The 26,917-nt window shown below is 42.3% G+C and overlaps 1 protein-coding gene across 5 annotated transcripts in view; it reads right to left on the bottom strand.

Annotated features, from left to right (window-relative positions):
- Positions 1-26,917, bottom strand: part of DDR2 (discoidin domain receptor tyrosine kinase 2) — a 164,432-nt gene that overhangs the window by 18,627 nt on the left and 118,888 nt on the right. For all 5 annotated transcript variants that reach the window (XM_062192640.1, XM_062192639.1, XM_062192642.1 and 2 more), the window contains 9 exons: positions 20,542-20,644; positions 18,790-19,021; positions 18,356-18,503; positions 17,700-17,805; positions 14,853-15,036; positions 9,881-10,124; positions 6,664-6,726; positions 5,705-5,835; positions 1,640-1,850 (listed from right to left, as the gene is read on the bottom strand). In XM_062192640.1, coding sequence (XP_062048624.1) covers positions 1,640-1,850; positions 5,705-5,835; positions 6,664-6,726; positions 9,881-10,124; positions 14,853-15,036; positions 17,700-17,805; positions 18,356-18,503; positions 18,790-19,021; positions 20,542-20,644 — 1,422 coding nt within the window. The remainder of the gene's footprint in view (positions 1-1,639; positions 1,851-5,704; positions 5,836-6,663; positions 6,727-9,880; positions 10,125-14,852; positions 15,037-17,699; positions 17,806-18,355; positions 18,504-18,789; positions 19,022-20,541; positions 20,645-26,917) is intronic.

The following is a 26,917-nucleotide window of genomic DNA, read 5'->3' as shown; positions in this document are numbered from 1 at the left end:
TGTGGCCCTGGAATGAAGTCACCATTTTCTCTCTCGCTCTTCTCTTTATTGTACTTACTCACTAACAACTTCTTCGGCTTATCTTGTAGAATTGTGTAGTAAAGCTATAGGAAGCCTCATGCTATACGAGAGTAGGAATATTAAAAGTTGAAGGTTTAATACAATGATTCCTTAATTTTCAAAAACTGTCTTTAATTTACAAACTGATTTTAGCAATTAAAACATTTCAGATTTAATTCATATGATCTGGTTTAAGAAATGTTCTAACTTTAAAGAGAGTTAAAATATAAGGTTGGGGGACTTTTTAAAGATTTATTTATTTGAAAGATAGAGTCACACACACACAGAGTACAAGGGAAAGAGAGAGAGAAAGAGATCTTTCATCTGCTGGTTCACTCCCCAAATGATAGCAACATCTGGGGCAGGGACAGAGTAAAGCCAGGATCCTTGAATTCCATCCAGGTTTCCCATTTGGGTGGCAAGGACTCAAATAACTGATCTATCACCTGCTGCTTCCCAGAATGCACATTAGCAGGGAACTGTATCAGAAGTGGAGTAGCCAGAACTTGAACCCACACTCCCTATGGGATGTGGGCATCGCAAGCAGCAGCTTCACCTGCTATATCACAGCTCCTGCCCCATTGCAGGAGACGTCTTCATCTTCAGAAAACAGGTGAATTACTTAGATGCAGACTAAGAAATAAATAAGTTTATATCCTTTGGTCTTGCTTCGTCTGTGACACTACCTGAGTTCAATGAGCTCTTTCAATATTTTCTATTCATTAAGTAATTATTTTCTTTCTTGGAAAAGACCCACTTAGGCTCATCCCTGGGAAAGCCTGTGCTCTCACACTTAGTCCTGTCTGCTTCAACGTCCGGCTCTGTCTGAGCTCCTGTCTGCCGAACACTGCATGTTCTCTTTGACTGACTTGGGTCACTCTCAGGCTGAGGACCTTATGCAAAAGCGGCTCTGAGCACAGAGATGACCCAGCACTCCTTCTGATGTCATTCTGCAGCACTTTTTAAAAGATCATGGAGATTTGACTCACCGGGCACTGTTTGACCTGTTCTACTATTTTACCTCAAGGCTTTCATTGAGAAAGGGCAAGGACTATTTACTCTCATTGTATTTATATTATTCTAGTAAATGTTCACCAAAGATAAATAAACAAAACTTTGATCAACAAAACCATTGATCTAGATGTCTACCAAACTTGGAATTCTAAGGTGTCTTTAGCTTCATTTATCTTTTTTTTCTCCAAGTCAAATTCTAGTCTGAATTTACTCCTAATGAAGTTTGGTGTTGGGTGATTCTCTGAGATTTCTAACTCCTTGTATGTCAAGGAGGATGTTAGACCACTTGAACAGTTTAGATTCTTCTGGTATTAACAAATTACTGACACATTTTATTTTTTTTTCCTGTTCTGACATGAGACCCTCCAAAAATATTATGCTTAGTAGGAAAGAAGGAGTGTTCAAATTAGGCTAGATACAAAAGCACACCAAATCTAGGGAGGGAACGTAGACTTCACAAGAGGTTAGCATAGACAAACAATAGCTGGGGGCAAGAGTGTTATACACACATAATACTGTTTGTCAAGGCTCTCCCTCCATCTCCTGTCCAATATTTCATCCTCACCTGACTCCTCCTCCCCTGGAGCAAATTCTGGGAGCTTCCGTATCAACCTGGATGGCTCCTGGTAGTCAGGACGAAGGGGAAAGATGCGATCATAAGTTGAGTTGGACTCTTGCTCACTTGGTGACGAGGAGCGGTTGTTGTTGAACATGCTGGACTCGCTGGGGAGGGAAAGGCTGACTGTCATTTCGTCATCCAGCATCCTCCGTGAAGCCTGGAAGAGAAGGGCACGTTGGTCCCAAGGAGATCATCACTTCTTCTTCTATACCCAGCTCTTGCACACAGATGAAATAACCCTCACTATTGTTTTTCCCAGAATCACGGAAAGTGACAGCAATACTATCTGGTTCCACAAATGCTAATGTCGCAGAAACTAAAATAATCCTTCAGTCTTGAATTTGACCTCCTAACTTCAGGACTTCCAACATTCATGAGCGGACAGTGAGAGAGAGAGACAGAGAGAAAGGTTTTCCTTTGCCGTTGGTTCATCCCCCAATGGCCGCCGTGGCCAGCGTGCTGCGACTGGCGCATCGTGCTGATCCGAAGCCAGCAGCCAGGTGCTTCTCCTGGTCTCTCATGCGGGTGCGGGGCCCAAGCACTTGGGCTATCCTCCACTGCACTCCCGGGCCACAGCAGAGAGCTGGACTGGAAGATGAGTAACCGGGACAGAACCCTGGGGTGCCTGCGCTGCGGGCGAGGGATTAGCCTGTTGAGCCGTGGCGCTGGCTCATGAGTTTTCATTCAGACATTTATGAGAATAATTTACATAATACTCCAAGAAGCTATCAGTACATAAACATCTTCTCAATCTTTTTAGAGTTTTCCATGTTCTGTTAAATGACAGGTTTTGCTATCCTACCCATTAACTGCTTTGATTTTGTGAGGATATAAACTAAAATGCTCATTAACTCAATAGATGCACTGTAACATAAGGAGTCAGTAGTTCACCCAATCACTCTTCCTCTATATGTTAGGATATTACTTCCCTGATCTTGCACTTTTATTTTAAAAAATTTAAAAAAGGTCTACAAAATGGGACAGGAAATCCCTCCCTAGGTATCTGGGATATCAAGTGAGCTACACCTAATACTAGAAGAAAAAGAACCAAACAACTAATTGTCATAGCGTACCATCTCATGTGGCCTACCTGCTCCATCAAAAGGAAAATACCAGCATCTGAATGTACACATGACCCTTTGGATTTAAGCACATAAAACATGCCACTCCATTATATACATTTTGGGTGTTCAATGACAAAACTCAAATTTCTGCTCTATGCAATAAACTGGAATGCTTTTTGTTGCAGTAGTATCTCCTGGACTGAACATGGAACCCAGTGCATAGTAGGCAGTCAATAACAGTGGATTAAATCTCTTAAGAAGAAATGCTGGCCAGCGCCATGGCTCAATAGGCTAATCCTCCGCCTGCGGCACCGGCACACCAGGTTTTAGTCCCGGTCGGGGCGTCGGATTCTGTCCCAGTCGCTCTTCTTCCCGTCCAGCTCTCTGTTGTGGCCCGGGAGTGCAGTGGAGGATGGTCCAAGTGCTTGGGCCCTGCACCCACATGAGAGACCAGGAGAAGCACCTGGCTCCTGGCTTCGGATCAGCACGGTGCACAGGCCGCAGCGGCCATTGGAGGAAAAGGAAAGACCTTTCTCTCTCTCTCTCTCTCACTGTCCACTCTGCCTGTCAAAAAAAAAAAAGAAAAAAAGAAGAAGAAGAAGAAGAAGAAATGCTAAAGACATATCAAGAGTATCCAAGGAATATTGTGACAGTCTAAAGTTGTCGTAGGTAATGTTCTTTTTTTAAAGGGACTTGTTTATTTATTGAAAGAGTTACAGAGAGAGAGAGAAACAGAGAGAGAGAGAGAATCTTCTTTCTCCTGGTTCACTTTACAGATGGCCACAATGCTTAAAACTAGACCAGTCCATAGCCAGAAGCAAGGAGCTTCTTCTAGGTCTCCCACATGGGTGGCAGGGGCCCAAGGACTTGAGCCATCTTTCACTGCTTTTCCCAGGCCATTAACTGGGAGCTGGATTGGAAGTGGAGAAGCTGGGACACAAACTGATACCCATGTGGGATGCCAGCATCACAGGCAGAAGCTTTACCTGCTATGCCACAATGCAGGCTTCTATAATATTCTTGGAATGCATGTGCATGCTTAAAGATTTTCCACAAAATTTCCATCCCCAGGAAGATAACCTGAGCGTAATTCCAATGCACCTTGAGTTATTTTACCCAGGGTGTAGAGGGGTAGAAAGAATTTCTTAAAGAATCAAGTTACATATTCAGGGGCAAATGTTATGTCCTCCATTTTACCTAGAGGGTTTCTCATCTAACAATCCCCTCCCAGCCCTTAAAGATATTCCAAAAGGCCTCAGAAGAAAGACCCAGAGAAGTGTGGTAAATTATGGTTCAAAGAAAGAGACAAAGTGCTTATAGCAGTCCTAACAGACTACTCAAGAAAGACTATTCAGACTATTCCACTTCAAGCTGCCCAGTGAACTGCAGTCCATCAGTTTCTCCCAGCTCCAACACTCTTCGCTAGCCTTCATCTTGGAATACCTCCATTGGACACTCAGTGTATTCCAAAATTCTGAAAGCGGAAAGGTTTTGGTAGCACCGGTGCTATCTTGAAACATAGTCATGCCAATGGATGAGCTCTCTGTGAATCCTGCCTTTCAGTCTTCAATCCCTACTTAAAGATGGCAAGCTTTGATTCAGATAAATTAGTCTCAGACTGCTGGGAGAGAGCCTCTGGGAAGCAAGAAGGTACTCTCCCTCCTAAAGCAAACATCTCAGGAAACTGAATGTGGAATAGGTCAGCAGATTGAAGGCTGCTTGTCCAGATCACTCCCCTCATTCTCTAATCAAAGCACCTTTTTATTCCTGTGTTGCACTCAAAGAGTTCTGGAAATTCAAGGCCATCCTTAGGATGCCCTTCTCCTACTCCAGAACTACTCCACCAAGGCACCAGTCTCCTCTGAGAGCCTACTCTCAAACACAAGATCAGTCAGGCTATCCCCTCCTTCCTGTTCCCTGCCCCCAGTAAGTAGCTGAAAGACTCATAGCCCAGGGTCTCTGTGACATCTCACAGTCCATGTGTCTTGAGAGGGAATCAACCAATGAAGATGCCCATGGCCAAAGGCGGAAATAGTTTCTCAGCAGAAGACCCTACAAGAGTCATTATCAGCAGCACCCAGGGAGTTGATATCTGGTGTAATGAAACAAGAATGATCGTAGATATCACACGTGTAGTAGTGGAATGTATAGATTATGCAGAAAAAAAGTCAGCATATTCCAAAATTGATAACTAGAAAGAGTGTTGAAGATAGGCTACAAGTTATATGACTTTGAGAGCATCACATTTTCTCACCAGAAAAACAGTTAAATATAAATATGATGCCCATCTCACCATTCCATTACTCAAGGAAGTTCATGAAAAGTAATTCATGAAAAAAAATCTTTGTAGACTATAAAATAGTAGATAAATGTAACAAAATTTATTCAGATCATTTAGCCTAGATAACAAGAGTCTGAGGAGAAACTCAAAGAGACTCATAATCATAACCTTCAAGCACACAAATAGGAATAAAGGTGGGAGAAACCTATCTTGCATATTAATCAGGCTAGAGACTTTCTACAAACAAGCAAGCAACCGGGAAAATTAGAAGAGGAGCTTCAAGAGAATTAAGGTATACACATTTCCTGTATTGCATATATGCAGATTCAAGAACACAGTGATACTTCCCACCATACCCTCTCTCCCTCTCACTCTTCCACCCCTCTTCCTCCTCCCCTTCCTATCATATTCTTATTTTTCAGAAATGCCTACATTGAGATTCAATGTTTTGGTAACAGCTTTCTGAATTTCCTAGGAAGATTCTGAAATTTCCATTCTCAAAATGAGAAAATCCACTTAGCTAATTCCTTCTGACTCCTTTCAGAAACACACTTCTTAGGTTTCTCAGTAGTCTCAATGAACTCTTCAACCACTTATTAGATTCTCAGGATTTGCCTTTCACTTTAGGAAAAGGAGGAACAACTTCCCGTGCCATGCCCTCCTCACCTTCTCCAGCATTTTCTGCCAGAACTGCCTCCAGAGGATGATGACAATGATGGCCAGGAGGATGAAGATGATGGCCACCAAGCAGCCGATCAGAATCCGAGTGTTACTGTCATCCACTTTCAGCATTGGATCTGTGGCCAGGAAGAGAAGGTGGAGGACATAAACAGCTTACAGGGCAAGGAGAAGCATGAGAGACTGGCCTGTGGGAATGAAGGTAGATCCTGTTCCTTCAAGATGGTTTCCAGAGATACCACCTTCATATTTCTGCTTATTTTTGGTCATTAAGCCTTTTCATTACACTGATCCTTTATCTTACATTCCTTCTCCCTGAGACAGTAGTTCCTCCCCTCCCCAAGTCTTAGACTGGATAATGGAGATTTTTCATGGTTCTAAAATGCCACCCCTGTATTACCAGATCCTAGGTTTACAGGCCTCCAATCTCACCCACAAAACAGGTGAGGAAGCAGTTGCACTCTGCCTTCTTTGAGGCATGCCAAGCTAGCTAAGAGTCCTCTTTAGACACACTCAGGATTTCTGGCTGGTGTGGTCAGTGACTGCTTGAAGCAAGGATTACACCTTTGCATGTTTATCTTCAATGACATAAGCCAGCATTCTATTTCATAACTTCCTCCTTTGCATTCAGACACGCCCAAGGGATCTCACTTAGGAATGACTCTTTCCCTATTTCTGCCCCAATATTTCCAAACTTTTATGGAGCAATTGAAACCACTTCAGATTCTCTACCTGAATCACATGGGTGAGCAGTGAAGCGAATATGTAGGCCTATGCCCTCTACACTGGAGGTGGACTGTCCTACCTTTCCAGGGCTATTCTTCATCCAAAGACACCTGGCATGTAAGCCTCCTGCACAAATAGCCCGGCTTTTGCAAGGCTCCACCCTTCTTCATCCTCCAGGAGGCTCCATCAAGTCAATATTTATAACTAGGAATTACACGTACCATAGGTTGTGGGTGCCATGGGAGAAGGGGATAGGGCTCCAGAGTTGTTGTACATTGCAGCATCTGTTAGGAAAGAAGAGGCACTCAGAGCTGGTTGGAAGACAGAAAGATAGGAATTTCTTGAAAGAGAATGGCAAGCTAGCATATCATGAAATTCATGTAGTAGGGTGCAACTTGTCTTTCTTAAATATGAAGTCATAAATATAAAAAATAAAAATACCACTCATCTACATAGAAAGGGTGACTTATCACTTGCAAAATGTTCGTTTTCAATGATGCATTCTAGATATTGCAGTATAAAAAGTTTAAGAAACAGTGCTTCAGAGAACTGTGACCATGCATAGTCCTAATGCACTTGTAAGCAGGACTTAAACTCAGCAAAATGCAGAGCGAATACAGTGGGTAAGTGGGCATGGGACAGCCACTGTGCTAAGATACTTTTTCCTTGCAGGAAATTAAACTGCTTCCCCAAGAACTTCCACTATACTTCATTGCCCTGGCCTTTTCATTTATAAATCAAGGCTCATTTATCATTCAAGATGAATCATTGACACCAATGCAAGCCTGTAGCTTCTGAGACCAACCGCCACAAATGTATTCGCCAGATTGATCTTGACAATTATTTTTTTCTCACTGATTCGTCTTATAAAGAAAGGTAAGGATTAGAATATGCAGTTTCCGTAGCCTACGCTGTGGCTCAATAGGCTAATCCTCCGCCTTGCGGCGCCAGCACACCGGGTTCTAGTCCTGGTTGGGGCGCCGGATTCTATCCCGGTTGCCCCTCTTCCAGGCCAGCTCTCTGCTGTGGCCTGGGAGTGCAGTGGAGGATGGCCCAAGTGCTTGGGCCCTGCACCCGCAAGGGAGACCAGGAGAAGCACCTGGCTCCTGGCTTCGGATCAGCGCGATGCACCGGTCGCAGCACACCGGCCGCGGCGGCCATTGGAGGATGAACCAACGGCAAAAAGGAAGACCTTTCTCTCTGTCTCTCTCTCACACTGTCCACTCTGCCTGTCAAAAAAAAAAAAAAGAATATGCAGTTTCCATCTAAGAGACATTCCTTCCAAAAATCCTAATTTTTCTTCTTCTAAACACTGTTATGTAGAGAGGTATCTAGCATCTTCATGCACTTTCAGAATCAGACCTTTAAGCTCTGGTTAAAAATTAACATTATCATGAAAGTGGATTTGAAACTCAAGTGACCCCAGGAATCAAAACCCATAGTCTGAAGCTATAGCCAAAATAAGATAAGCACACCAATAACTCTGCCAAAGAAAATCATTGAGGGCGGTGGGGAACTAGTGATCCCCAAACCAACACAAACAGTGTACGCAGCACTGCTGTTGAGCATCTCGGCTTCACAGCTCTCGACAGACACTTCATGTATAATAATTGCTTATTCTTAGATTAAATCATTAGCACAAAAAGTCTGTAGGTACCAAAACTATCTCTCTGCCTAAAGGTATATGCTCTATTTCCTTGTTGGTACCTCTTACTGACAAAACCATCTTGAAATTTTCTTCTTTTAGAAATCAAATTAGATGCCGGCGCTGCGGCTCACTAGGCTAATCCTCCGCCTTGCAGCGCCAGCACACCGGGTTCTAGTCCCGGTTGGGGCACCGATCCTGTCCCGGCTGCCCCTCTTCCAGGCCAGCTCTCTGCTGTGGCCAGGGAGTGCAGTGGAGGATGGCCCAAGTGCTTGGGCCCTGCACCCCATGGGAGACCAGGAGAAGCACCTGGCTCCTGGCTTCGGATCAGCGCGGTGCGCCAGCCGCAGTGTGCCTACCATGGCGGCCATTGGAGGGTGAACCAGCGGCAAAAAGGAAGACCTTTCTCTCTATCTCTCTCTCTCACTGTCCACTCTGCCTGTCAAAAAATAAAATAAATAAATAAATAAATAAATAAATAAATAAAAAAGAAATCAAATTAGAAAGGATGTTATCTTTTGGCTTTATCTTAAATCAGTCTCTGCTCTGCTATTTCTTTAATGCCTGTGCTTTTCTTCTAGGTCCAGTACAAGTTTCACTCTTCCCATGCTGTCTGTAACAGACCCACATTCTGGTGCCCCCTCATTCGCTTACTGACAACGTTTGGCCTTTTTGAACTTTAGACATGCTTTTTGAAAAATCATTGCATAGGTTTGCTCTCCTTATCTAAAGCTTAATTATATGCACAGTTCCCCAGTGCTTTCTAATTTTTCAAGATTTGGCACATTACCTGGTTCCAGTACATTCAATCACTATTTGCTGCTATTATTAAATCAAGAATAGAAATTTGAATTCAAAATGAATATTTAAAAGTTTAAACAGAACTTAACTGTATATGATGGGGGTGATAAATACTCAGAGAAAATAATTATCCCACTATTATTCTAATTGACATAAAATATAATATTTTGATTGGATATCCTCAGTAGGATATTCCCTAAGGACAAATAAAAATCCTAACAGAAATCTTAAAACTCACTCAGTAGTTAGGGTGTTAGTAATAGTTTTGGTTTTACTATTTTTCAACAGTAGGATCAAACAAATGTTGCTAATATTGTTTGGGAACATGATAGTTACAGCATAGATAAAAGAGAAACAAGTATGAAATCAAATTCAAGTAAACACTTTATCATTTTTAATTAGAATGAGTAGCAATGTGAATTCATGAATTTTTTCTTTTTAAATATGCATCTCCTCAATTGTTTATCAGAAGAAATCCTAAAAGACAACCGAAAATATTTAGTGAAAGAATCAAATAATGCTTCAGATTTGCTTTAAAGTCCTAAAGCAAAAGAAAGGAATAGATGAAACAAATATGGTAAAATTTTGATAGTCGAGTGCTAAGTGGAAGTTCATTATTCTGCTTATTCTTGTATTTAGGAATTTTAACTGAAATATTTTAAGAGTTCTTAGGAGTCCATCCCCTTAATCTCTTTACTTTATATAGTCTTTAATACATCCTATTATCATTTTTTTAGTCTCTCACAATTGATCTTTCCCAGGGAAATGTTTCTTATATGAGGGAAGTCTAGTAAATATTCTGCTCACTTCCATTCTCATCCCTGCCCCTCCACAACTGAAACAAGCCAGGGGGAAGGAGTCTCTCTGTCCACCAACAGGAAGCTACCTGGACAACCCTGCTCCTCACAGACACCTGCCAGGGAGCTCTGGACACGTGCCTTCCTCCATCATTATCCTGCTCCCTTGGCACCACGGGGCCCCGAGCTTCCTACCAGATTGGAAGGTGATCTCACTGAACATCATCCAGGTATCAGCAAAATGGTATTGGCACTTGATGGCACTGGCCATTCGGTGGTGCAGTGGCACTGTGACAAATCGAGCACTGGGGTTGACGTCATCCAGGACAAGAGGGAAGGAGACAGCATTAGGTTCCCACTCATTGGCTTCAGAGCGGAAGTAGCACTGTACTTCCTTAAAGATCTTCACTCCTTTAGCAAACATGTTGTTGCAGTGGACCTAGCAGAGAAAGGAGCAAGTGAGTGGCAGGTTGGCACTGCTAGGTCACATGGGGACACAGTGCAAGCTAATGTAGTAAAATCCCAGACCTTCCTATTTCTCTAAGCACCAACCTTGGTGAAGAGTTGGTGCTTTGCAGGCTTCTGGATTTGCCCTTCTGGGAGCATCATTGTGGCATAATACTTTGGTCAGGCCCTGTGAAACCTGAGCTTCAACTCCAGTTACCTCTATGTGACTGTGTCCTGGCCACATCACATCATGTCGTTGGGCTACAGTTTCCTCATCTGTTAACGGATGCTGGGTCATCCTTCCTCACCCTGGACTCTCTTGAGTCTGTATCTTTCCACCACAGCTGCCATCCACCCAGCTATGAGCTATCCCAAACTGAGGTGGGAAGAGGGCTGCTGTCCTACTTCCTCCTGTGTGTGTTCCAAAGCTAGATCCCCCTTTACAGCACAGTCTGTATCAGCAACTGGAAATAATGCCCAGCTCCAAACAGTTTCATTTTTCTTCTTAGATGTCTCATTGCACGTGCCACATGGCAGCATTTTTCAGCCAAAGACACAGATTTCATCATCTCTCTCAATTAATTTCAGTTTAGGTAAAGTCATTTTGCTTGGGGCATCAAGTTCTCCTCATAGTAGTTTCTGAGATGAGAAAAGAGGTCTGTTGGAAGTTGGTGTGTACCTTTTTGCCTGTTGCTATGATCTTGTCACCAGGATAACTACATGGTTTTTAATAGCAACATGCCGGCCGTAGCGGCCACTTGAGGGGTGAACCAATGGAAAAAAGGAAGACCTTTCTCTTTGTCTCTCTCTCTCGTACTGTCTAACTTTGCCTGGAAAAAAAAAAAAAAAAGAGTCCCTAGGATGGGGTTGGCATTGTGGCATAGTGGGTAAAGCTGCAGCCTGTGACTCTGGCATCCCACTTGGGCACCAGTTTGAGTCCTAGTTGCTCCACTTCTGATCCAACTCCATGTTAATGGCCTGGGAAAAGCAATGGAAGATTACTGAAGTGTTTGGACCACTGCCACCATATGGAGACTTGGATGAAGCTCTTAGCTCCTGGCTTCAGCTGGGAGTGAGCCAGTGGAGTTCTCTCCAGTGGAAGATCTCTCTCTCTCTAACTCTGACTTTTTAACTTTCACATAAATATACCTTAAAAGAAAGAGTTATCAGGAGCAAAGATGCCCACAACAGCCCTTCTGCAGCACCTCAATATGTTTAGCAGTCCTCAAAAATGGAATGTGCATGTTTGTAGCTAACTCAAATGCCGCATGGGGATTCAGTACCATTTCCTCTGGCTCAATCCTATATGGAGAAATAGCTCTGCTGGCCTCTATCCCTCACATTTAAGAACTTTAAAGGCTGGAAAAACATCATTGTCATTCTAGGAATAGATTTCCTGCTTCCGTTTTAAGGTTACTACTGTCCATACCCTCTTCTGGTTTCTGGATAGTCAATACAGGACTATGGTTCTGAATTTATTTTTAGCTGAAGAAGAAGCTGTGATGATGATATAAAATTCATGACTAAAGAAACAGACCAGAAATACTCTGAAAATAGAATATCAGAGCTACTGGATGTTGTAGAAACCATCTGGCCCAACTCTCTATTTACTAGGGAGAGTCTGAGCTTTGCATTGCCTGTGGTCAATCAGAGCAGAGCTGGGTCTAGAACCCTAGGCTCCTAGCCCAATGCTCTTTGAACATATGACACACCAAAATCTAACAAAACATTTAACTTTCCCATTCGATTTTCCTCCAAATGTTTTAATGATAAAAGCATGTGTTAAGACCTTCTTTGGGATGAATTGACTGTTCCAGCTTACTGAACATAAGTCAATTGAGCATGGCTAAGATAAAAATCAAAGGGATATCATCTAGCTTCAATAGATTTTTCAGATGTTTTGAAATCTGAAAGTGTTGGATAAGTACTCTCTGGGGAAGGTAGTAATCTCTCCTACAGATGTTTTAGGAATTCAACTGGAATGCACATAAATAGCATAGGATTTTATTTTTATGTGGTCTTACATATTTACTCAAGAGGTACAAAACATTTTTTAGAAGTTTATTGGCATATTTTGGTGGTATAGTTTAAATATATTTGGGGGGGGGGAATTTGTGGTGATTTGCCTAAGAAGCAAAAACTACTCTCTCTCTCTCTTTTTTTTTTTTTACTTGACAGATAGAGTTAGACAGCGAGAGAGAGAGATAGAGATAAAGGTCCTCCTTCCATTGGTTTACCCCCAAAATGGCCACTATGGCCGGAACTACGCCGATCCTAAGCCAGGAGCCAGGTGCTTCTTCCTGGTGTCAAACGTGGGTGCAGGGCCCAAGGAGTTGGGCCATCCTCTACTGCGTTCCCAGGCCACAGAAGAGAGCTGGACTGGAAGAAGAGCAACCAGAACTAGAACCCAGCACCCATATGGGATGCCAGCGCTGCAGGTGGAGGATTAACCAAGTGAGCCATGGTGCTGCCGCCCCCCCCCCCTTTTTTTTTTTTTCGAAAACTACTCTCTAGACGGTATCAGTGCCCTGGAAGTCATCTTTTACTTTGTCCCAGAAAAAATTAAGATATGCTACAGCCCTGTTTAATTTCAAGAGAACTAGCCCTGGGTCAGATCCTTAAAAGCTTATGGTACTTTTGATTGTAGAATATGCCCTTGAATAATTTTGACCTGTGATAAGCTAATTAAGTAAGCACTGCTTGGGGACTCAGGAAGATCAAGTTTACTGAATGAATATTATAACTTTAGAGAGAGTTTAAAACATATCTCACTTACTCATGGGACCATAAATATTCCCAGTGGCATGTATTTGTGAATTTATATACATGTTCATAGATGCATATAGAGACACACATTATTTAGCAATATAAATATATTACCTTAAAGTATCTTATTTTTGACATGGCTATGCCCCTTCCCCCAAAAGAACTGTGAAGAATAATGTGTTACACACAATTGCACATGCTCATGTTTTACAACTGCCAAAGAGCCATACTTAAAATAAACTAGCAGGGGCTGGTGCTATAGCATAGAAACTTTGGCCTCCAGCTGCAATGCCCACATCCTATATGGGTGCCAGTTTGAGTCCTGGCTGCTCCACTTCTGATCCAGTGCCCTGCTGATGCACCTCAAAAAGCAGTGGATGATTATACAAGTGCTTGGACCCCTGCACCCATGTGGGAGACCTGGAAGAAACTCTTGGCTCCTGGCTTCAGCCTGGCCCAGCCCCAGCTGTTGCGGCCATTTGGGGAGTGAACTAGTGTAAGGAAGATCTCTCTCTCTTTCTCTCTCTGGATCTCTGCCTTTCAAATAAATAAAATATATCTTTAAAAAAATAAACTAGCAGATTGAGCATGTGTAGATCTTTCTGTTATCATCTTACATATTCATATAACTAGTAGCTATTAATCCAATTAGGATATATTGTTATATTAACATCTGGGAGTAGTACAATAAGTAGGCCTTTTCTTTTTGACTTCTATTTTGTGGGACGAATAAGTTTTGATTTACCAAGACCTCTTGATGATAACACGGTTTCCTTGTACATTCCATATCATCCTACATTCCTGCTTTTGGGAAGTAATGCCCTCCACACTGAACTGCAAATTGTTCTATGATGGGAATCATTACCTTACTCACCTCCTTACCCCCAGAACCTAACAGTGTTGCAGACACTCCAAATGCAGTTGATAAACTAGTGCAGAGATAGAAGATGGGACGGATTTAGGAAAATGAATACTGAAGCTGAGAACCGAGTGTGAATAGAAGCATCACCAATTTGTTAGTCACTACTATTCCACACCCAATTATCAATGGGGAAAAACAACATACAAACAAGGATCCCTGTGTGAGGTCAAGTTCACTTGCCCACTCTCTTTCCTGGGACTTGTACTAGGGTCCTCTCCTGCTCCTTCATAAGCCAGAAAGAGTTATAGGTGAACCTTGTAATCCCTGTGGCCTCCTCCTGACATCCAGAAGAGGGGCTTTCCTCCTCACCCTTAAGTCCTACTTTTCCTCAACCTTAAATTCAGGCATAACATCAAATCTGGTCTTTTTTTTTTTTTTTTGCATGAATTTTTCTTCTCTTCCACTCTTTTCATTCTGAAAGAGACTTGGGATTGTGGAAGAGAAAAAGAAAATGATTGTTCGAGTTAGGTACCAGGAAACTCATGCTTTCATTAATGGAGATGTCCTCAATCCTGACATCAAGATTGGGCTCTTTAGCGAGGACCTGCTTTAGAGAAAGTTGAAATCAGACCTTAAGCCCCAGGCTCAGCTCTTATCTGGTATCTGCATTTATTATGCCCCATCATAAACCCAGTCCCAGGATCTTTCTCAAGCCTTTTGACTTCCCTCCAACTACTCAAGAGAATTCAACTACTCTCTCCTAACTTCCCTGGTATAAAAAATTAACAAAACAAATATGGAGCCCGATGGAATGGATACAATAGCTCTGACATTGAAACAAAAAGAAAAAAAAAAGTAAGAAAAACATCAAGAAGTACTGACCTAGTCTAACCCCCTTTTACAGTATTCACAAATGAAGACACAAGCCCATGGAGGTGAAGTGACTTTGAAATGTACATAGCTCCTTAGCAGAATATGTGTTTGAATGCAGTTCTGCTGACCTCAACTCAGGGTTCTCTCTAGCAAGATTTCTCTACCACTTTAGAATTTTGCCCTCCTTGAAGAAGTTCCCCCACACCTCACTCCACTGACCTTCATGGTAGTGAAATTCCTGATACGGTCAAATTCAAACATGATCTCGATGTAGCCATTGGTGGCACTTTCATTTCTCCAGCCCACATAGTCATAGCCAGGCCACACATGGTATTCATGGGTCTGAGTAAAATCGTCCAGGCCAGACACCCCATCTGTCAACTGGCCCAGTCCTTCAGTCATGCTGCTCAGGCCAGAAGAGGAGAAGGAAAAGAGAGAAGAACCTGGGGTTAATCACATTTATGGAAAAATTTTTATCTACCTGTTTTGCTCTGGGAGCTGAGTATCTTGGAGGTTGAATGGGGGAAAAATCAGATTTGTTTCATAGTACTGATGCATTTATCATTACATAAATAAACAGCTAGTTAAGAACTTCCTATAAATGAATTTTACAAAATTCATTGTACCTACCACTTTAGTAGCAAAACTTTTGAACAATATTTTGTCAATTTATATTAAAAACACTCTATAATCCATTGCATCCTTGCCTATTCATACATGAGTATATTGAAAATAATGTCTTGACCTAATAGCCCAATATTATCAAACATACTTAGTCAACTAATTGATTAATGAGTGAATGAATGTATAGAATGAACACTACGGTAAATACTAGCACTTGCCCCATCACTAAGATGTTTTCAGAGCATCTTGGAAATTTTTCTGACCCTCTTTTGTATGTTATTATTATTCAGTGAATCAATTGCAGAGAAGCCAGTCATGCCCTCTTACACTCCACATCTCCAACAACTCAACTTGATATCACACTGAAGAGCAAAAAGAGTAGTAATTAATTTTGCCAAATTTTAATTTAAATTTAATTATAATTAAATAGATAAAGTACATGACCCATGGAATAAAACACATAAATTTCATGAGAGTCTCAGGTACTGGATTAAATTTTATTGTTTGGTTCAACAGACTTCTCCACTTTGAAGTGTGAAGCTCTGTTTTGTATGACTGCAGCCTGGGATGTAACTTTACTTATATATTAATTTGACTATTTGAAGGACATAAAGAGGCATCTCTTCTTTCTATGGAGGGACACAGCAGAAGTCTGTGATGTGAAAGTTCTCACTTCTCAAGCTTTGCATGTCAACCTCTGGGAGATATGTCAAGACTCTCCCAAAAGAAGAGATTGGGAGAGTCGCCCTCACGTAAAGATGGATGTGCCCCCGACGGATTCAGTCATAGCCAATGGCATGTACAATTTTTGATCTGCACAAATTGATTAAGAGTAATAATACCGGCCTTATAGATACATTTTAAAAATATTTACTCATTAAAAATGTTTGGCAAATTATAAAATTTGACTGGCCCTATCCACAGTAACCAGAGCTTAGCTCTCCCTTCCAAGGTTTTGTCAGCTTTTCTTCTCTCTACAGATCAGAAGGCTAGGAGAATGTAAGTTTACTTGCAGTAGCTATAACTCCCAATGGCCCCAGAAGCAACACAAATTAAAAAGAACAACTTCATTTTTCTTGAATCAAAATTAAATCCAAGTGGAGTAGAAATAAAGAAGAAAATATTTTACATTTACTTTATATGCCTTTGAATTATTACTACAATGAATATATCTTACTCTTGTAAATTTTTTCATTAAAAAAGTGACTTTGGCTACTCTGCAATATTTCCTGAGACTCTGACCTAAATGTCTTGGCTTTCTTCACTCTGTCACACGCCAACAAGAAATCTCATTACCTCAGTTATTAGGTGTAAGTAAATTGCATCTACATTTTTAAAATTATTTTTTCTCCATTATCTTTGAATACTGACAACATCTAGCCACATTTCTCGCACATAGTCATGGTTGATTCACAAACAATTAGCAAACTAAACTGAATTAAACTGAACCCTGGTTTCTTCCATGATTTGTGTAATACTCTGGGGTGCGGCTGATTGAAATGCTAATAAGACGGTTAGGCAAATGGGACACAACACTGACTAAGCAGATGGCAAGGAAGGAAGAAGGGATAAGTCAGGACTTCACCCAGGGGATGCCAGCTGAGACAATGATTTATTCTCCTAAGCCAATGGATGTGCTATCATTTCATGCTCTCCTTCCTAATACTCACTAATATCCCCATTTGCAACTCCTAGGAATTTCCATCATCTTGTCTGTATGTCACTATGATCTAATCTCTCTCCAGACTCATTCTTTGCAGGTAAGGATAAAGCTAAGGAGAAAGTGTTGGGGTGGTCTAGAAGAAGTTTGGCATGAAATGACATAAGTAAGAACATTTCTGTTCTAACTTTAAATTCCCACTGTATCTGATCACACTTCTCCATCATGGTCCTCCACTGACACATGTCAGACTTGTCCATCAGTCCGTCCTTGCCCTTAGCCCTGTTTCCTCTGTTCCCTTCTACCTTCCTAGAAACTTCCCCGTCGCTCACAAGCCTTAGTTGTCTCTTTCTTTTCAGAATTTCTAAAACATTTATATTTATGGAATCTATGCTTCTTGAACTTCATGACTTGCCATTATTATACTTATTACTTCAATTCTTCTGGCCCTTTGCCTATACAAACATAACAATATTTGTGTCATTATGTCCTGCTTTCAGGATCAAAATTTATGGTTACCATACTCAGCACCTTGCTCTGTGTGATTTATTGCTGTTTTCTATGTGATTGCCTTTTTTTTTTTTTCCTAAAATAGGATTTAAGATCATGGGAAATAAAGACCTTGTAGCTTATTTTATCTGTGTTATTTCACAATGTATAGTACAGGGACTAAATAAATACTGATTGGTTGATTTATTGATTGATAACTGATCATAAACCATAATAACAGTCTCTCCTAGTGGCCATTTTTTCACTTAATGACCAAAATTTCCAGAATTTACCTGTACCCAACAGCTCCGTCATAGACAGAATCATTCAGATAAATTATAGATCCTCCTGGGAGTACAAACTGCTGCCCAGCTGGAGCATTGTAAGACACCAAGCCATCTGCCAAGAGAAACACAGTTGTCAGTGCATAGACGAGGACACTGTACTTGATGCTCAGACCAACTACCACTTGGAGCAACAAGAGCTTCACAGTTGCAGTCTGCACAGTATGTCCATTAGCTCCCAACGTGGGCACACAGGGAGCACTGCTGGGGAGCACTTCTCGGTAGCAGTCAGCAAACTGACTGAATGCATCGTCTGGGTGTGGGGCACCAAGCCCTGGGGTGGATAAACAATGTGCCTTTCTCACACTGAGAGGGATTTACCCTGTTGGGGTAGGGAATGTCCAACCCAAGAAATCATCTGGCCTGACCCTGCTGAGCCAACCACAGGGGGGATTTGAAATTCAATAAATCTACAGTAGGTTAATTTTGAAGTTGATTGAATGGCCCACAAGTGATGTCATAAATATCTAAATGCTCCTGGGCAGAACAAAGGTTCCCCACCCCTGCGGGGCTAGCTGATCCCATCTCTTTCTGATTTGATTGTCTTTAAGTGCCAGGGGTTAGTTTTTCATAATGTCAGTAAGCCCCCTGTGCTAGAGACCTACCTAGCCAAACACAGCCATAAAGCTCCACTCTCATGCACACGTTCATGGAGTGGTCAGTGACGGGAATGAAGCGAACAAATCTGGCCACAATGGGTGGCTCCAAGTCCTTCAGGCAAATATCATAGGGGTTACTATTTCCATCCAGCACCTGAGGAGAGAGAGGAGAAAGAATGAAGCAATAGTATAATATCACACACTCCTTCACCCCCACCACCCTTTTGTTAGGCTTCTTTTTAATTCAAGGAGCAGACAGGATCCATTCTGCCTCGTTATTCTCCTTTGTGCCCACTTCCCACCCTCCCTCATTCTGGGCCACACATTTACAAGGCAATGCTGGGTCTATAGACTCACATACCTACATAGCCAACTTGTGCTCTTCTTCTTCTAACCTATGGTGTTGGATATCCCAGGCTCTGAATGCTTCTTCTTCCTACCTGTTTCCCATGTCGATTCCGCCATGAGATCCAGCGAGTACCATCCCGACTGTAATTGATCTTGTACATGGGAGCAAACTCAATGCCATGCCCCCCAGCATGGCGCCCCTGGGTCCCCACAAGAGTGATAAAGTGCAGAGTGTGCAAGTCGATCTGCAAAAATTCCTTCAGGTCATCAGGCTCCACTGGGATCTCTGGGCACCAGGCTCCATCCCCTTCTTCGGAGTCCAGTCTTGAGAGGCGAGAGTTAGGGAGAGAGGGAGCAACCATGAAACCATGGACTTTTGTGCTATTCACAGCCAGCAGCTGCTCTGTCATGCAGGGAGAGAGCAGGCTGCGTGCCCAGTCTAGTTGAACTTTTTGGATTCTCCTCACCAGTCTGACTCCATCACGGTATCTATTTGTGGTTAGTTACCTTTCCGTGGAGTATCGTGAAACTCAGAGGGAGTCACTACCAGGGAGCTGGAGGGCTTCAGATCACAGGCAGCCCTTATTCCCAGCCTGATTTACAGTCCCAAGGGAAAAGAAACCCTTTCTACCCTGTGTCCCTCTATGTTCATTTCACCATCCCTATACTCCCGCTACACACACAGGCACGCACACACACACACACACCCCCCCCCACAATCTCAGACTCAGCCTGGCAGAGTTAGTCATTCTTTGCTTGGGCATTAAGTTATGGGAGTGCAGAGGGGTGGATAGTAGAATCTTGAGTGTGGACTATGCAATGCAGTGGAATTCTAACCAGCAGGATGGGCACAACAGCCCAGCAAAAAGCCATGGAAAGTCATGGGGAGGGGGAGGCTAACAGCAGGCCAGGGGAAGAGTGAAAACTCTGGTTTCGCTTTTTTACATCCAGGCTGAGCTACCACTGAGCATAATTGTGCAATCAGTTCAAGGTTTATTTTGGGAACCTCTTGCCACTTTCCCTCTTCTCTGGAATTCTCCCATTTCTCACAGATGTTACCCAGTCAGTTGCTGCTCCCTTCCAACACCCACCAACCATCACTCTGGTCTTTCTCACATTAAGATAAATATTATGGGGAAGGTTTTGCAGGGTTATTTTCCTTATGGATGATTCCATTTTAACAAAATCAACACTTTCCAGCAAAATAATTAATTCGGGGTGGGGGATCAGGCCCCAATCAGCAGAATAGTTTTTGAGTTGGGAGATTTGGGGATATAGAGGAACCCTCAAATTATACCACAAGGTATTTACCACGTCCTAATTATGGATGAGAATAGCTGTTCTATGTGAGAAAATCTTGAGAGAGAAGAACTTTTTGGAGGGCTGGGGAAGTCCATCACACTTTGCATAGTGAGTGATGTTTCATAGATACCCACTGAGAAGGGGAGCAGCTTTCTTAATCTCTGGCATTCTACATAATTTGTCCCACTGTATATCTGCCCTCTGGCCTGCCTCCTACAGCAACTCAGAGTGAGAAGGCCAAGGAAAGCAAATTCGCCACCTTTCAATGAACCCATTCACTGTGGGTATTGTGGCTCTGGGGCTCCTGTGGTTGCAATGGGATTGCAGGACCAATGCAAGCCGCCAAGGCCTGAAATCTCTCACTGCAAACACACAGAACAGGAACAGTCCACTGATGTACTTGCCCCATTCCCACCAGCTCCCATCAATGCCATACTCCTACCAGGACCACCCCTTTTCCCCAACCCCTTGAGTCAGGGCTTCTCTGTCCAGGAAATCTGTCCATCCCAGAACTAGGGCTCTTTTGAAGTGTCCATCCTCACCTTCCGTATCTGGCAGCTGTGGACTCTGACCACTGACTGGAAGCTGTGATGTCTTCATCTGGAATGTGGCCTCCTGACATGCCCAGAGGATAGCGGCATATAGCTGGACCAAGAGAAATTGCAGAAGATGTGCTTTTATTTTTATCTGCAGATCCCACTAGGGAAGACGTCACTGCTTATTGAACAGTTACTAAGAGAATGTAAAAGCCCACTATGCGTTCTGTGACCCCAGTTTCATCATTCTGCCTCTACAGGACTTCCTGGCTCAGATTCCACAAGCATTTGAGGTTTGCAGGATATGACCATCAGCCAAACCTGACAAGTGTTGTGATATAATATAACGTAATGTGCCAATGTGACCTTTGTGTTTGGTGACAACGAGATCAGTGGCCCTTCTCTATTCTGTTGTTAGCATATATCCAATTCTAATCAACTTCTCAACAGTAGTTAATCATCTTCATAATCACCAGGTACTCCTATGACCCGTGGGTTTCGTTTTCTCTAGATAGAAGGTTACATGCAACTGTGATGCAAATATACAAACTCTCCTATGAAGGGATTGGCCCCCATCAGCACCGTGTTCTGGCTCGAGGTAGAAAGCAACAACTTCTGGGTATGGACTTCCGCTTCCAAGCTAGAGTAACAGGGACTAGATTTACCCTCCTCTTCTAAACAATCAAAAAGGACAGAATGTATGAAATACTGGGTTTCAGGATAATGACCATCCAACAACAAAGGGCAGCAAGCTCTAAGAGACAGGAAACAAAGAAGAAAAGGCCGGCAACTGGGCGAGCTGAGTGGCACAGCTCAATGCAATGAGCAGGAACTCAGACAGAGCCTGGAGAATTTCCTTTGTGATGGGGCCAAAGAGTCCAGAGAGTTTAAGAGGACTGGAGCTGTCCGGACATAGAACCTCCAGAGGAAACACAGGACACTTAGTTAAATTTTAATTCAAAAATGTTTTTTAAAGTTTTTTAGTGTATGTGTATCCCACACAACAAAAAAATTACCAGGCACATGGGTTAGGCATTTGGCAGGGCAGTTAAGACCCTACATCCTATATCAGAATGCCTGAGTTCAATACCCTCCTTTGGCTCCTGACTCCAACTTCCTGCTAATTTAGCAGATCCCGAGAGGCAAGGGTGATAGCTCAAGTAATTAGGTTTCTGCCACCCATGTGGGAGACCTGGATTGCATTCCCACATCAAGGCTTCAGTCTTTTTTTTTTTTTTTTAACTTGACAGATAGATTAGACAGTGAGAGAGAGAGAGACCCAGAGAAAGGTCTTCCTTCTGTTGGTTCACCCCCAAAATGGCCACTATGGCCGGAGCTACGTCGATCTGAAGCCAGGAGCCAGGTGCTTCCTCTTGGTCTCCCATGTGGGTGCAGGAGCCCAAGCACTTGAGCCATCCTCCACTGCCCTCCCGGGCCACAGCAGAGAGCTGGACTGGAAGAGGAGAAACCAGGACTAGAACTCGGCACCACAGGTGGAGGATTAACTAAGTGAGCCATGGCGCCGGCTCCCAGGCTTCAGTCTTAACCACTGTGAGTATTTAGGGAGTGAATCAGCAGATAGGAGCAGTATCTCTTTCCATATCCTCTCCTCTCTCTCTCTCTCTCTCTCTCTCTCTCTGTCTCTCTCTCTCTGTCTCTCCCCCTCTCTTGGCTCTGCATTTCAAATTTAAAAATCTTAAAAAATGTTACTGCGCATGTAAAGAGCCAGGTAATGAAACAAATTATAAGAAGCAAAAAATGAAATTGATTCAGTCAACATCTCGTTGACTTCTTTACAAGAAAAAACAGAAACCTAAGATTGAACCAAAAAAGACTTTGAATAGCCAAAGCAATAAAAAAAAGAATGAAGCTAGAGGCATCACGTTTTCAAATTTCAAAAAACATTACAAAGCTACATCAGTTAAAAGAGTATATCACATACATAAAAACATGCTTATAGACAAATGGTAGAAAACAGACAGCCCAGAAGGAAACCCACAGATATAAGGTCAACTGATCTTGAACAAGAATGCTAACAACATGTGATGGAGAAAGAATAATCTTTCAAAAATGGGTGCTGGGAAAATTGGATAGCCACTTGCAAAATAAAGAAATCACATCATACACAAGAACTAACTCAAAACTGGAGAGCAGATTTAAATATAAGAATTGAAATTGTAAAACTCCTGGTAAAGGACATAGAGGGAAAGCTTAATGACATTGGTACAGGCAATGATTTCTTGGACATGGAACCAAAAACACAAGCAACAAAAGCAGAAACAAAAACTTTTGCAAAGCAAAACAAATTATGAACAGGAACAACCTGGGGAATGGGATAAAATCTTTGGAAAGCATATATTTGATAAGAAGTTAATATTCAAGATTTAAAGGGAGTTTATGCAAGTCAATAGCAAAAACAAAGCTGATTTAAAAATGGGCAAGGACTTTCAGAGACATACAAATGACTGATGGTCAGATGAAAGATGTTCAACATCACTAATCAATAGGGAAATGCAAATCCAAACCATAAGGAGATATCATGTCACATCTCTCAGGATGGCTGCTATTAACAAAAACAAAATATAATAAAGTTTGGACAGGACATAGAGAAACTGACACCTTTGTTATTGTGAATGTAACGTGGTTCAACTGCTATGGAAAACAGTATGGAAGTTCTTCAAAAATTAAACATAGTACTGCCAGGGCCGGCGCCATGGTGTAGCAGGTAAAGCCACAGCCTGCAGTGCCAGCATCCTATATGGGTGCTGGTTCACGTCCTGGCTGCTCCACTTCTGATCTAGCTCTCTGCGACGGCCTGGGAAAGCAGTGGAGGATTGGCCTAGGTCCTTGGGCCTGTGTGGGGAATCTGGAAGAAGCTCCTGGATCCTGGCTTCAGATCAGCCCAGCTCCAGCTGTTGCAACCATCTGGGGAGTGAACCAGTAGATGGAAGACTTCTCTCTCTGCCTCTGCCTCCCTACAACTCTACCTTTCAAATAAATAAATTTAAAAAAAAAAAAATAGTGCTGCCATAGGATCCAGCAATTCTGCTTCTGAGTGCTTATCCAAATGAATAAAAGCCAGGATCTCAAAGTTATGTGTATGAGAGTTCCTAAAAAGTTCATAGAAAATGTGCCTTAAGAAAAAGCTATCCATGTATTTCAAAATTTTCTTGCACCCAAATAAACTTACATTTCAATTCCACTTTTCCAGAAATTTTTTGAAATGTCCTATTCCTTGCATATCCATTGCAACATTATTCACAACAGCCAAGACATGGGAGCAACCTAAATGTCCAATGATAGATGAGTGCATAAAGACAACATGGGATATTATGGATGCAAGCAATGGAATGTTATTCAGCTTAAGCATGGATAAAATGCTACCATTTTCAACATCATGGATGAACCCGGAGAACATTATTATACTAAGCAAAATAAGCTAGTCAAAGAAGGACAAACAGCACGATTCCATTTAGATGAAGTATAACAGCCACGTTCATAGACAAAGCAGAACCAAGGTTTCCAGTGATTAAGGACAGAGGGAACGGACAGTTCTTGCTCAAAGAGTAGAAGGTTTCACTTATAAAAGATAAATAACTTTTAGAGATCTGCTGTACAGCATTGTGCCTATAGTTAACAATACTGTATGTTAACTCTTAAAACTATGTTAAAAGGGGCAAATCACAAGTGTTGTTAGCATAGCAGTAACAACAAGACAATAAAGAATTACAGTTTACACCTTCAGTACTCCACTTGTCTCATCTTAGTCCCAACCTTTTCTATTCAGCAAGAAAAAGGAAGATACTGTCAAAGATGAATTTCAAAATGATTATGCCGAGTGCAAGAAGGCAGACGGGGGCTGGCACTGTGGTACAGCAGGTAAAGCCAATGCTGCAGTGCTGGCATCCCATATGGGCGCTGGTTTGTGTCCCTGCTGCTCCACTTCTGATCCAGCTCTCCTCTAAGGCCTGAGAAAGCAGTGGAAGATGGCCCAAGTCCTTGGGCCCCTGCACCCACGTGGGAGACCTAGAGGAAGCTCCTGGCTCCTGGCTTCAGATTAGCCCAGCTCCAGCTGTTTTGGCAATTTGGGGAGTGAACCAGTGGATGGAAGACTCTCTCTCTCTCTCTCTCTCTCTCCCCCTCTCTTTCTCTCTGCCTCTGTTTCTCTGTAACTCTGCCTTTCAAATAAATAATAAATCTTTAAAAAAAAAAGAAAGAAGGTAGACAAAATGAGTACATACGGTATGCTTCTACTTACATGTAATTCTGAAAATGTAAACAAGTCCTTCTAAAGTGACAGAAAGCAGATCAATGCTTTCCTTGGGGTAGAAGCAGTGCCTAGAGGAATTATAAAGGGGCACAGAAAGACTTGTGGCAGAGGTGAACATGGTAATTTTCTTGATGATGGCAGTGATCTTCAGCGATATATATGTCAAAGAGATCAAATTGTGCTTTTTAAAATTTATCTTTTTTATTTATTTGAAGGGGAGGGGGAAGAGAGACAGACACACAGACACACAGACAGAAATAGAACCATCTGCTGTTCACTCTCCAAATGCCTACAACGCCAGAGGTAGGAAAGGTCGAAACTGGGAACTGGGAACTCATTCCCCCACTCCCACATGGGCACCAGGTGTTCTCTCTCTCTCACATCATCACCTGCTACCTCCCAGGGTCTGAAAGCATTAACTTGAAGCTGGAATCAGGGGTGGATGCAGGACTTTAACCTGTGTACTCCAAAATGGGATGCAGGCATATTAACCCCTAGGCCAAACACTGGCCCTGAAGATGCGCATTTTTAATGTGTTCCGTTTATTGTATGCCAATCATACTTCCATAAAGCTTTTATAAAATAGCACTATCTGGGGCACAACAATGTATTGAGATTTTGATCTCCATATTTTCACTTCCCTTTTCAAAACAGGTAACCAGCCAGGCCTCTGCGTCTCATCATTCCATAAGAGGTGTATGTTTACAAGACAGAAATAAACTACTCATAGATAAATGGCTTCCAGGAAACCCTGCCCTCATTAAGGAACTAGAGGATGGAGATGGCGGGGAGATGTCTCTAAGCTTGGAAGGGGACAGAAGAGGAAAACTGTAGTACTAAGCTGCAATTAAGGGCACAGGGAACGGGGAGTTCTTGTAGTAGGCTAATGGGTACTAAGCCCTATTTCCTAGAAGCATCCTGGAGAAGCAGCAAAACACCAAAGAGAAAAGGGTTTCACATGAGCACAATGCGCAAGCTTGGCACGGAAACAGCAGCACTGCTGTTTAAGGCACGTCATGGGCTTGGAGAATGCAGATTTTCACTGGCATCATGATGAAATGAAGGCAACAGGGCCCTTCTGTCTGTTAATCCTACCAGTAAAGCTTATGGACTGTGATCTGATCCTAGACAAGGGAGAGATGGCTCTGGGCCAAGGAGGAGCTGCTACTTCCAGAAATAATAATTAAGCAATGCTTATGCCAATAGCTTTGGCAAGAAATATGGTCCTTCGATAAACAAGGGGGTACAGATAACTCTTTCATATGCTGATTTTATTTCCTTTGGGTAAATTCCCAGGAGTGGGATGGCTGGGTCATATGGTAGATCTGTTTTCAGATTTCTGAGAAATCTCAATATTGTCTTCCACAATGGCTGTACTAGTTTACATTCCCACCAACAGTATATTAGGGTACCTTTTCCTCCACATCCTCACCAGCATTTATTGTTTTTTGATTTCTGTATGATCGTCATTCTAACTGGGGTAAAGTGAAACCTCATTGTGGTTTGTATTTGCATTTCCCTGATGGCTGATGATCTGGGCATTTTTTTCATGTGTCTGTTGGTCATTTGAATTTCATCTTTTGAAAAATGCCTAACTAAGATATGTAATCTACCCAGAGGTCCATCAACTGACGACTGAATAAATAAAATGTGGTTTATATACACTATGGAATACTACTCAGCTATAAAATAAAATCCTTTTTCAACAAAATGGATGCAACTGGAAACCATTATGCTTAGTGAAATAAACCAGTCCCAAAAAGACAAATATCATATTTTCCCTGATTTGTGATAACTAACAGAGTACAAAAAATGTAATGTATGTGAGTGAAATTGACATTTTGAGATTTGATCATTGTTTACAGCCCTTATCTATACTCTTGAGGAACAATATTTTTTCTACTTACTACTTGTTGGATTTTTTTTTTAAGATTTATTTACTTGAAAGTCAAAGTTACACAGAGAGAGAAGGAGAGGCAGAGAGAGAGAGAGAGAGAGAGAGAGGTCTTCCCCAATTGGCCGTAACGGCCGGAGCTGCACTGATCTGAAACCAGGAGCCAGGAGCTTCCTCCTGGTCTCCCACACAGGTTCAGGGTCTCGGGCCATCTTCCA

The sequence above is a fragment of the Lepus europaeus genome, chromosome 5 (genome assembly GCF_033115175.1).
Source record: "Lepus europaeus isolate LE1 chromosome 5, mLepTim1.pri, whole genome shotgun sequence".
Taxonomy (NCBI): domain Eukaryota; kingdom Metazoa; phylum Chordata; class Mammalia; order Lagomorpha; family Leporidae; genus Lepus; species Lepus europaeus.
The sequence above is the reverse complement of the archived record's forward strand: the minus strand, read 5'-3'. Positions and strand labels throughout refer to the sequence as shown.